Raw genomic sequence first — 12,668 nt, 5'->3', positions numbered from 1 at the left:
TCATCTGTATTTTTAGGTCATGCTACCGCTGAGGACCTTCCGATGACATTTTTGCAAAACTTGAAAGACACTGGTTTGGATGTGAAAAAAATGCTGCAAGTATCAAAGCCCAGGCCAGAGTGTGAAGGAAACGCCCTTGGCCCTCATTAATGTACAGTCCCAGAATTTTCCTGGTGTGAAAGTGGGGAAACCATCTTCAGCGCTGCCGACATAGGGGTTTGAATCCACTATCTCCTGGATGCAAGCTCACAGCTGCACACCCGCAACCACATGGCCAACTCGCCCGGTCATACCGAGTGTAACAGCCTGCCTGAATATTGGCGGGAAGTAGCTGGGGAGTTACATAACTTTCTTCTTTAGCATACCATTCCTCTGGTTCATAAATTTTCTGAACCTGCTGGTACGTAACACACTGGTTCATCATAGCATTCTAGTTATTCATTTCCTACTCTGAGGCACTGATTGGAATGAGCAGTGTGCATATTTAATGGAATAGTGGCAGAAGAGTGCGGTCTTCCATTTGATCAAGTATTTTATATGATAACTTTGATTTTAATTGCTTCATTCCTACTGACGTTTTTGTAATGACATGTTGATTTCATTTAGGAAAACCACAAAATCAGTATTTCTGAGAGTCCCGTAGCAAATCACGGGTACATCAGCTAGTCTTTAATAAAGTTTGCAGTATGCGTAGTGCTTAGTGTAAGGTCTTATTACCTCCCTAAGAATTTTATTTATAAATGTAGGCTTGTTTCCTAGGTTTAGTATCTTCAAGTCAGTTCCAATAATAAACTCTAATAAAGACTCTCCTCTTACATTGCAGTTTGTGCTGCCTCATGCCGTGTGCTGTGAATTTGCATCTGCTTCAAGGACTAGGTGTTCGCCTTTCCTCTTTGCATTGCAAATTAGATTCTCAACTTCTTCTGATGGGGTCAGATTAGTTGAGTCATATGGGAGGTATGTAGAGCCTATGGTAATTTCTCTGGGTCCTTCCCAATTTCCAAGTTTAATCTTGGCCACGGTTAAGTCCGGTGAACAGTGCTCCTGCAACATAAGACATTTTAGTTTCCTGTTCACAAGAAGACATGTTCTGGGTATTTCCAATGTCGTATCGTACATCAGCCTATCTCCAGATTCCGCCAGTCATGCTACTCTGCCCTTGACTACCCAAGGCTCTTGAAGCTCTTGAATAAGGGCCACGTCAATAGCCTTAGGTTTGAACTTCCTGGCAAAATTAGCCACAGCGGCTTTTTTATGCTGGAGGTTGGCATGATTGACCTTCAGCCCCATCTTTATCAACATTGGGTTTCGTTTTTCCCCTGATGACCTGAAACTTGATCTGCCCAAGTCCGAGCTTAGCCTTTAGGCTTCTCTTTTGAGCCCTTTAAAATCTCTTTCTCCAAGGGCTAAAACGACTGTCCTTCCTGTCTTGTCGATTGAAGTGGCATTCAGGACTCTCCACTCTTGTGTTGGAAGTTTAGAAGTTTGGTATCATGCTGATTGTTTCTGACAAGAACATCCTCCACTTTCATCTTGTCGAAAAGAGGTGGGAACTTGGTGATGACCTTGGTCGTTTTCAGCACCCTTTTTGCGTCCGCCACCTTTAGGGTCTCCCGTTTCCATGGGTTACAATTTGTTACTGTCTGTTCCAGCCAACTTTTTGTTTCTGGATTTGCACAGATCAGTACCGTAGCTCTACTTTCCAGCCTTAGTGACTCAAGGAAGCCTGGTAGACATCCGTCTGACAGCGGCTTCATTTGTGCTATCAGAGCAGATGACAATTAAGTAACGTCTTCCTGCAGTTTTCCATCTGGAAAGGTCTCAGGGTATGTGACCTTAACTGAGGATAATCTTTCCGAAAAGGACATGACTTTTTTTTTCCTTCTGTTTCTTGGAGGGTGGTTTTGTAGCCAGATTTGATGGCGTGCTTTCCTCCGACCTTGGCCTTTTGGACATAGTCGTTGGCATAGCGCCTCGCCGATCCCCGTTCCTTGGCTTCTTCTCTACCCAAGTCCCAGCCGCTATCTTGTCTTCTTTCTTCGCCTTCTTTTTTTCATTGTAGTAGGCACTTGTGAGGTGGTCTATCTATGTGCATCCTATTTAGTTTCGATGCCAATATCTTCAGGTCTTTCTCAGTGATATCTCTTTCCTTTTGTCCAGGAGTCTGCTTTCTGTTTCTTCTTCAGGTTTGGATTCAGCCTGCACTACTGGGACTTCTGTCTCCTTATTCTCCTCTTAGGCCTGCCACTGGACCTGCTCTTCTGGAGCTTCCATAGCTTCCCTTGGTATTTTGTTTAGGTGGTTCATTTGGAATGTCCATGGTTCCATATGACGTAGGGTGTTTGCCCCTTCTAGGGTCCTGTGCGGCGTTCCGTGATGAGGCATTCTGCCAGACGTCCTCCCGCAACTCAGGCTCTCCGTAGGACGCGCCACGCCCCTCAGCGGTCCATCCCTGGGCCCGAACCCGACCAGGTTTGTTCAACCTTCAGTAGACCTACTCATATGGTTCCCACTTTTCATTACCATGACTGAGTTTACAGCCATGGGTTCCCTCTAGGTTGGGTTCGCCCCGTTCCCAACTTGCGGCTCGTTCAGGCTGCGTAGGGCAAAGGGATATGTTGGTTCCAGAACATGCAGTGAACTTTCACCTCAATCACGAGCACCCTCTTCACCTGAACCACCGTGTCACCCATGCGGAGGTAACGTGGATGCCTCTCGAGCATGTGTTGGCAAGGTTTCCACTTCCGAGCCTTGGTTTGGGCTAGTAACAATCACACTTTCTCAAGACGTTTTCTGGCAATACCTGTTTTTGGTCTGCGAGAGGGTATTTTATTTCCCGAAGACCCTCCAGACAAGTCCGGAGGGCCCCCCTATCTGCCACTTGGGATGCGTCCAATAGGGGAACAGGCAAGAAAACCCCCATGGGTGGACAGTAATTAGAATAGAGAAGACATTTAAAATTCAGGTGTGGTGAATTTCAAATGGTGTACTAAATTTGTTCTGCATAATCTGCCTTTGAAGGTTGTGTTATCTCATATCTCCACCTTTTATTTTGAAAGTAGAGCAGATTGAAAGTAGTGTTCTGCTGTAGAGAAGAATTTTAATCTTTTAATACATTTTCTTGGACTGTGCTTTATAAACAAATAGAACATTATGTTAGTGAATTTATTTTATTCCTTAGCGAGACATTTTATCGAGCCTAAGTTCGTAATTTTGACAGAAATTGCAACAATTTTGCAACCTTACTGTAATATTATGTCGTTGATAGTGGCTGAAACCACCTTTTATTTGGAAACAGCTGAGCTGTAATTATTGTACTTCTTTTAGCCATGAAATGTGATCACTTGTATTTTTATTTCTCGCACAGATAATAATTCATAAATATTTCTTTTGTGATAGGTGTTGAGAGATGTTAAGATTGCCATCTTAACATGCCCATTCGAACCACCAAAACCCAAAACAAAACATAAGCTTGATGTGACTTCAGTTGAGGACTACAGGGCTCTGCGGGAATATGAAGCTGAAAAGTTTGAACAGATGGTGCAGCAGGTGAAGTAACTTATAGACTGTAGAATAGATCTCTACTCTTTACTGACTTTATGTGCAGATGTTTGTAGATTCCCAAAACTTGCTGGATAAGATCTCAATGATGTATATTAATCACATTTTAGACTATGGTGTTTGAAAATTTTCTTAAGAGTTGATCACCATGCCCTTTGGTGCTTCTTTTCAGAAACACCGTTTCATTATCAGGTATCTTTAAAATTTCATACACAGTGAAGGATAATTATTGAAAAAATAATAATTTGCAAGTTTAGATAAACATAACTTGAATATTACCGTGTTTACCCATGTGACCCCTGATACCGCTCCCTCTGTAACACCTGCCTGCACCCCTCCCCTCCCCTTTTTTTTGCAGGGTAAAAGTTTGTATTTATCGTACATCTCTGTTTATTCATCCAGTATAGGTTAAAGTTTCAGTATTACACGAAGGAGAGTATTACATGTAAAAACATTGATAAATGTTCAGTGTTTGTATAATAGTGATAAAATGAAATTTTAAAAGGTTATGAGTGAGTTGAGGGTTTGTATACAAAATTTGCCAATGCATCATTCATTAGATGGCACATTTATCAGAGTTGTAAATATAATCCAGGGTACAATCATGATACTTTCACCCGAAATTAATAAATATGGACACTTAGTAACTGCATGTTGACAGGAAATGAGATCACAAATCGAAACAGCACAACTGCTCATAGACAGCAGCATGTTTAAAACAAACAGTTGCATCTTGGTTTCAGGCCTACCAGCATTCCATAACTAATCATCCATGCTCTCATTTGCTTAGCTGGGATATGGTCCTAAGTGCTTTTTATCCATATGCAGAACAGCTTGAGATCACATTTCTTAAGACGACGTGGTGCACATGGAGATCTCCATCTTCAGATGGGGATATGAGTGCAGGTTAAGTAGCATCTCGCTGCTTCTAATGTAAACCTCAGAAATCCACACCAACACTATTACATTTTCAGTGGAACTGTTACGAAAGGATCTTTCTGAGCTCAGCCAGCTCATTAGTGAGTATTTGGTGAGTATAGTCTGCATTCAGGAAACAAATCTCAGACCAGGTCATCATACGTTCTTGAGAAATTTCGACTATACTCGATAGAACGACATTATGCTAACCGGGCATCCGGTGGCACTGGCATTTTTGTCTGTTCTGATACCTACAGCAAAGAGTTTCCATTAAGAAGCCTGCTGAAGGTCGTAGCAATTCGCGTTCCGCTGCCTGTCATAGCAACAGTATGTAACGTTTATTTTCCACCAGCCCAGCCTCTTAATATAAATGATGTACTTTACAAACGAAAATATTTATAAAATCCTGCTATCAATACAAGTCAATTCATCTGTTAGATGAAGCAAAGACTATACATGTTTCAGCCTAATCTCAAGGCCATCTTCAGTAGTAAAACAATGATTACATAATATACAAACAAATTAAAAATCGTAAGCAATTTCTTAAAAAACATAAATCTTTAGCTAATTTGGCAACGCCATCCAGGCTAGTAAGAAAGCAAACCTGTATTGTAATTTGAAGATAAAGGTTGCCAAATTAGGTAAAGATTTATGTTTTTTAAGAAAATGCTTACGATTTTTAATTTGTTTGTATATTATGTAATCATTGTTTTACTACTGAAGATGGCCTTGAGATTAGGCTGAAACATGTATAGTCTTTGCTTCATCTAACAGATGACTTGACTTGTATTGATAGGAGGATTTTATAAATATTTTCTGTTGTAAACTGATAACAGTCAATACGGAATGAGATTCATAACTTGCAATAAATGATGTAACTGATCTTATAGATCAGCTTCCACCTCCCTTCCTCTTATTGGGAAATTTTAATGCCCATCACCCTATATGGGGCTCTGAAAGGCCTTGCCCCAGGGGAAGGGAGTTGGAAACATTAGTAAGAGAGCTGGATTATGTATTTTATGTATTTTGAATACTTGTGAACCGACTCTTTTCAGTGTACATTGTGGCACATACTGTAGCATTGACTAACTTCTATGCAGCCGAACGTTGGTTGTTTCGGTGGAATACACACGATGATCTCTGTGACAGTGACCCTTTTCCCATTGTTCTTACTTTATTGAAACAGAAATCCGTCGAGGCTCCTCCTCGATGGATTCTTAAACATGCAGATTGGCCAAAGTTCACATCACTAGCTGTCTTTAAGGACGTGACCAGGCAGAGCGTAGACGGCGATATAACTTATATGTAGAGCTGCGATTTTTATGTAGTATCAAGTAAAAATGTAACAAAAAGCACCAAAATATGTAGCAAAATATGTAATATATAATTAATATAAACTTACCATTTTGTCAGTTACAACACACTAAACGCTTTATATTACATTTTGCAGCACAGTGAACAATTAACTATTTTTCAATGTTCTTTGGAGTCATATTATATGAATATATCACACACACATTCAATAGAAACTTATTATTTTCAACACTCAAAGCACGTTTATTCCTTAAATTTTGTAGCACAGTGAACTATTAAGTATTTTTCGATATTCTCTGGGGTCATGGAAAGGTGTTTGTCACTTATAGGATGTTCTTATATGCAGAGAAAGATCTTTCAACATCACATGATGTAACTGGGGCAAATTTTAGAAGAGGAATTTTCGCTGGAGAAATGTCCTCGGGAGGATCAATGTCATCTCCATTTAGAATTCGGCACACACTGTGAAATGTTGAATAACCAGGATTTCTCTTAAACACTTTTTGCAATTTACTCAATACACTTGCACCAGTTTCCCCACGCACAGCGCTTAGTTTTTCAATAGCATCCTCTATGATGGCCATAGAATCTTGCAGTGGCATTCCTGATGTTTCTAGACGTTTGATGGTTTCTGGAAGCCAGCAGAAGTTGCCCCTGATGTAGGTGATAGAGGAGACCACTTCGGAGTCACTAAAGGCAGTTTGTGATTCACTAATAGATACTGCATTTTCAGGATCAAAAGAATCTACCACAATCTTTATAGCATCTAGATGCTCACTATAGAATTTAACTGCTTCTATCCATGTCCCCCACCTTGTTAACACTGGTTCCGGCGGCAGTGGTATCTCTGGCAATTGCTGTGTGTAAGATAGCACTCGTTGTGGAGCTTTTAGAAAAACCTTTTTTGTTGCTGAAATTAATCTATTCACTTGTGGTAACTTAGCTCTAATATCTTCTGCAACATGTTGCAGTCCATGAGTCAAGCATGTAAAATGGAGCATATTGGGATAAAACACCTTCAAAGCAGTTGCAGCCTTAAGCATATATGCTGCAGCATCGGAATACATCACTAATACCTTTTCCTCTTTCATCTCAGTCAGCCACAGAGCTCTTAATCCATCATTCACAAATCTCGCAATAGTTGAGTGATTTGTATAGTTTAGCTCTCTACAGTAGATCAAACATGGTTTTGAGGCGCTGTCAGGTTGTAGCTTCCCCACCACAAGATTTGCAATAAATCTACCCTTAGCATCTGTTGTTTCATCAACAGCAACCCATGTGAAAGAATTCCTATATGCTGTCTTATGTTATGCATTACCTCGTCGTAGCAGACTTGAAGATAATTCTTGCGTAGTGTTGATTGGTTAGGAACATGTTGCTTGCAGTATTTTTCCAGAAAAGATGGGAATTCAGGCACTTCAAGTTTATACCATGGAATATTGGCTGCAATCATTGCACTGCATAAGTCTTTATAAAAAGGGTTACTTGAAGATGAAGGCTGCATCTGTGTTAAAAGGATTTGTTTCTTTTGTAGTCCTAACTGTTGTTTTTTTCTATGCAGAGCACTTTGTGCATGTTGCTCAAGCTGGGATTTCATGGAACATACGATATATTTGTTCCATGCTTGGCAAATCACTACTTTGCCATCAGTTGCCAAGGACTCGTCAACTGCAATCCATGATTTTAACTTTGAAGCCAGGAAGACAGCTCTAACAACAGATTTGGAAATTCCTAAGTACATAACAAAGAGGTCACAGAAATGCGCTTAGAAAAATATTCCTGGAAACTCCAACATGAAAGTGGCTAGTTGTAAAGCAATTAACTCTAAAAGGGATGAAAGATTTAAGACTGGCACGTGTAAAGTAACAGTTTTCCTGCAGCTAATTGGAACCTTCAGATTAATCTATTTTGCAAGGGTCTCTACCTGCACCTATCATCCTCTCAAATACCTGTCACTCATAATTACCTCAATCCCCCTATTGAGAAAACAGACAACAGCCCCGCATTAAGTGTGAAACTTCAATTCAGCAATTTATCGTATATGAAAACAGGAAAACTCTAAAATATGTAATTTAATGTAATATCACTAAGAATATGTAGAATACCCACAAATATAAAAAAGTATGTAAAATGAAATTCGGTAATAATAACCCTAATATAGTGTTTTGTGAACATATGACTATTCCCAGCACCTAAATAGCAAGGAACAGAATATGTACAGTAGAACCTCGATAATTCAAAATCGGTTAATTCAAAATCCCTCCTAATTTGAAGAAGCTCTCGTTCCCGGAAACATGAGATATAGTTTTGCATGTTATTTCAATTATTTAATTCGAAATATGGGTAATTCATAATTCGAAGTACAATGTCGGGCCCCATTACTGAAATTCAGACTTTTAAAACTGCCGTTACGTTTAAAAACAATAGTATGTTACAGAGTAATTTCAACTCGAAATTTATCCGTTTCGCGTCATAATAGAACACGCGTTCCGGAACGTGGAGGGTTAGCTTTCCGCACTTACAGCCCCTTCGGTGGGTCTACAGTGCGCATCACGATTGCTAAGTTGATTGAAATCTGAATTCTTTTGTATTCAACCTTTTAAGGAACGCCGTAATATCACACAACAGGCAGTGTGCGGGAAAACAGAATCTGCGAACACTGGCGATGCCGACAGTTGACGAAAAACGTGGCTCATATAATAAATTCGTAGGCACCGAACAATATTGTCATTTTATTACATGTTATGTTGAAACATTGTCATTGCCGGTGAAACTGCATTGCTTTATTCTCATGTAAGCCCAAACGGTCTTCTGGTTTTAAAGGAGAAATTGCCAGCCGGGAAATCGTACAAGGGTGAGGGATGGGGGTCATAGTAGTGCGTTGCAATGCACATGGAAGTGAGATACTTTATCCCCTCGTCATAGGAAAGTTCGATAAGCTACAATGTTTTAAGGGTGTCGGGCACTTTCCATGCCAGTACAAAGCATCTAAAAATGCAAAAAGTACAGAAATCCAAAAAATAATGCATTTGCACATTGGAACCGGCATAATTTATCCTCGTTCTTGAGTTGTGTGATTTTTTTTTTTTCTTTCGTTGCGTGAGGTTATGTTTGTATTTATCCAAGTGCATTATTTGAACATTGTAAATGCACCTTGTTGGATACATTTCGGAAATAGTTTTTTCCATGGCATTTGAAAGGTTTAAAGTGTGAATCGAGGTGATTGCATGTATTAATGGGTCTTAGAATACTCTGTGTGCGGCAAGTGTTTACATTTCTGAAGTGCGAGAGAAGTGCCATGGCGGGAAATCGTACAAGGATAGAGTCATAGGAAAGTTCGATTTTAAGGGCATCGGGTACTTTCTGTGTAAATACAAGGCATCTAAAATGCATACAGTATAGTAATCCAATTAATAAAGCACTTGCACATGGGAGCCAGCATATTTCTCCTCGTCTTTGAATCGTGCTTTTTTTTTTCTTTTTTTCTTTCCTTTTTTTTTCTTTCTTTCGTTGCGTGAGGTTATGTTTACCAGTGAGATATCCAAGTGCATTATTTGAATACTGTAAATGCACCTTCTTGGATACATTTTGGAAATAGTTCTTTTTTCGTGGCATTTGAAAGGTATAAACTGTGAAGCAAGGTTAACTGCATGCAGTAACGGGCCTTAGAATATTTTGTAACGCGGCAAGGGTTGGTACTTCTGAATTGCGAATTGGCGGTTAATTCGAAATCACAAGTCCGATTTTTGAGTCCCAACGACTTTGAATTAACTAGGTTTTACTGTAATTACATAGAAATCCCAGCTCTACTTATATAACACAAGTTATTCTTGCTACTGCTGAGGAGTCCATTCCATCATTTTCAGGGACTCCTCGCCGAAAACTCGTTCCTTGGTGGAACGAAGAAATTGCAGCTTAATCCATTACGGCTGAAAAGATTTTCAATCCATGCGTTTCTTGCACTAAAATTTTTAATGCTGTTTTCCCTTACAAACTGAATGATTGAAAAGGGATTTCTGTGTATGTGCAGAATGGTTTTAAAACAAAGGATGACGTGTCCGCTTAAGACAAGTGGACGGGACTGATGGCGATATTTGCTACCTGGTCTTTGACGTATCCATTTAAATGAGTTCAGTGTAAAATAAAATTGGTTCTGAGGAAAAATGTCTGTATAGGGAGGTGTCTAGTGAATAAGGGTGTCTGTTACAGAGGTGCCAACTATTACGAATTGTCCGTAATGATTAAGGATTTCACTTCGCGATTATGAACAAAGGGGAAATTATTATGGAAGTGCAACATTATCACGATAAAAATTAATTTCTACGAGAAAAAAGGAAAGAAGTAAAAAAAAATGTTCAATCCCTTAGAGCATTACTGGTCGACTCCCCTCGTTTCATTGTTTGTAATTTGGCAGCTAAACATATTTGGCGGTTATTTGGTCATCACTTCCTTTTGTTTCCCACGAGCGTTGTGAAATCACGGCAAGCCACATAGATATACGCTGTTCTCTTAGCTAGCATGACGCATCAAGTCGGCCGTGAAGTAGGCTCTACTCCTTGCACTGCTTTGCTCCAGTGCGCGCGTTCGGCTCTCACTTTGTTGTGCGTGTAGACGTGAGTGGTATATTTAGCACGTTTGTTCTAATTATCCTAGTCATTGATTTGAAAAGAAGTGGTTTTGTAAAATGAAGCGGAGCAATTGTCAAATTGCATCTTCTTCTAAGAAGAAAGCAGTGTTACAGAAATATCGAGACTGTTACGCAAATGAATGTCCATGCCTGCTTGTTTCATGTGTTAGTGAAAACAACGTATTCTGCAGTGTGTGTTCTTGTGATTTCTCTGTAGCTCACGGTGTATGAGATGATCACAGAAGACACATAGAATCCAAGAAACATTACACATACGGTGAATCAAAATTACGAAACCAGTCTGTTTCATTGTTCTTCGTAAAAGGTAATGAAACTGTGGTGACAAATGCCGAATTGCTGTTCACATTTCTTTTGGAGCATAATATTTCGTTATCAGTTTCAGACCACGCTGGAAATTTATTTAGATCAATGTTCCCCGACTCTAAAATATATCAGAAATATGATTGTACAAGAACTAAAACCTCTGGTTGAGTTCAATACACGCCATCTGAGGCAAAAAATGAAAGAGTAAAATTTTGCGAATAATGCCTTTTTCTTTGGCTACTGATGGTAGTATGGATTCAAATGCTGTTAAACTTTGTCCTGTAGTAGTCTGTTTCTTTAATGCTCAGAAAGGCCAAGTTTCAACTCTTCTATTGTTGTTAGAGAGTACTAACACCACAGGCGAGGGAATTTTCTCTGTTATTAATGGTGAATTGTCTTCTTTAGCCATTCCATGGGAAAATTGCATTTCTTTTTCATCTTGACAATGCATACACAGTGATAGGGGCAAATAAAGGTGTTGCCAAATTTGTGAAAGGCAGGCATTCTTCTGTTTATGTCCCGGGTTGTTCGTGTCATCCCAAACACATTTGTGCACAAAAAGCAGCGGCCCAATTACCATTCAATGTAGAAATTTTTTGGTTCAGTTATTTTACTATCTTTGATGAGTTCTAAAAGGCAAAACACGTTGAAATTATATCTGGCTGTTTGTGGTACAGATTGTCACAAAATTTTGAAATATGTCAGTACCCGGTGTCTCTCGCTTCTTCAGTCTATTAATAGAGTTCTCGAGCTGTGGGAAGCTTTGACGCTCATGTTTTGTAGTGAGCCCACCATAAAAAATGAGAGCACCAAGCAGTTTGAAAGTGTAAAATCTTTCTTACAAGAGACACACACAAAACTGTTTTGTTACTTTCTTCAGAGTACACTTCCTGTCTTTAATGCAGTGAATTTATTTCTACAACAAGATGCTCCAGCCATACATCTTCTTAATAGGAAACTTACTGGTCTTTTCACCGACCTATAGATCAGATTTGTTCAGTCATGTTATATTCAGTCAGAATCTACTTCCCTTTTGAGTGTTGAATTCAACAGGATGAAATAACAAAAAGCCAATGAGGACTTGATAATTGGAGCAAAAGCCAGGGCATACTTGAAAGATAATGACTGTGATGAAGAGATGTTTTATAATTCTGTGAGAGTTTTATATGGCATCTTGCAGTTACATTATCAGGAAATTTCTCCTTGATGATGAATTTTTTCCTTATGCCAAAGTTGTAGACATCTCTCTCAGAATGAAATGAAATGGCGTGTGGCCTCTAGAGAGGCCTGGTGCAGGTCATTTGATTTGACGCCCGTAGGCGACCTGCACATCGTGATGAGGATGAAATTATATGATGATGGCGAAACCTACACCCAGTCCCCGTGCCAGAGGAATTAACCAATTATGGTTAAAATTCTCGACCCTGCTGGGAATCAAACCCGGGACTGCTGTGACGAAAGGTCCGCACGCTAACCATTTAGCCATGGAGTCGGACTCTCTCAGAATGAAGGTCTGTTCATCGCTTGAATATTTTGTCCGAAGATTCCGAAGTTTGGTCAAGGAAAGTGAACACGACAAACTTTTAGAGGAATTTGCAGTTTACCAGTGTGATAATTTCCCTGAATATATTGTACATGGACCTAACATTGATGTGAACTGGGGCCAACATTGCAGAGCTCAAAAATGTGGACAAACTAAGTCTAAAACCTTAAGCATTGTTGAATTTTCAGTATTAAGCATACCGCACAGTGTAACTCTCGCACAGAGTTTCAGTGTTAGGAAAAATCAGACAGAATTCAGGCCTAGATTAAGTACATCAACAATTTATAGATGTAATTGTAAACACTTGTCTCCAAACTCTACCCAGCGGAGTATTCCATTACTTTGTATTTAATTGCTAGTTGCTCAGTTTCCATACACTTC

The 12,668-nt window shown here is 39.5% G+C and overlaps 1 protein-coding gene across 1 annotated transcript in view; it reads left to right on the top strand.

The window, feature by feature from the left end:
* The window catches only part of CCT5 (chaperonin containing TCP1 subunit 5), a 205,039-nt gene that overhangs the window by 119,175 nt on the left and 73,196 nt on the right, over positions 1 to 12,668 (top strand). The window contains exon 5 of the mRNA XM_067147554.2: positions 3,400 to 3,549. Within this exon, the coding sequence (XP_067003655.1) occupies positions 3,400 to 3,549 (150 nt within the window). The remainder of the gene's footprint in view (positions 1 to 3,399; positions 3,550 to 12,668) is intronic.

Source organism: Anabrus simplex, chromosome 5 (assembly GCF_040414725.1).
Source record: "Anabrus simplex isolate iqAnaSimp1 chromosome 5, ASM4041472v1, whole genome shotgun sequence".
NCBI classification, from domain to species: Eukaryota; Metazoa; Arthropoda; class Insecta; order Orthoptera; family Tettigoniidae; genus Anabrus; species Anabrus simplex.
The sequence above is the reverse complement of the archived record's forward strand: the minus strand, read 5'-3'. Positions and strand labels throughout refer to the sequence as shown.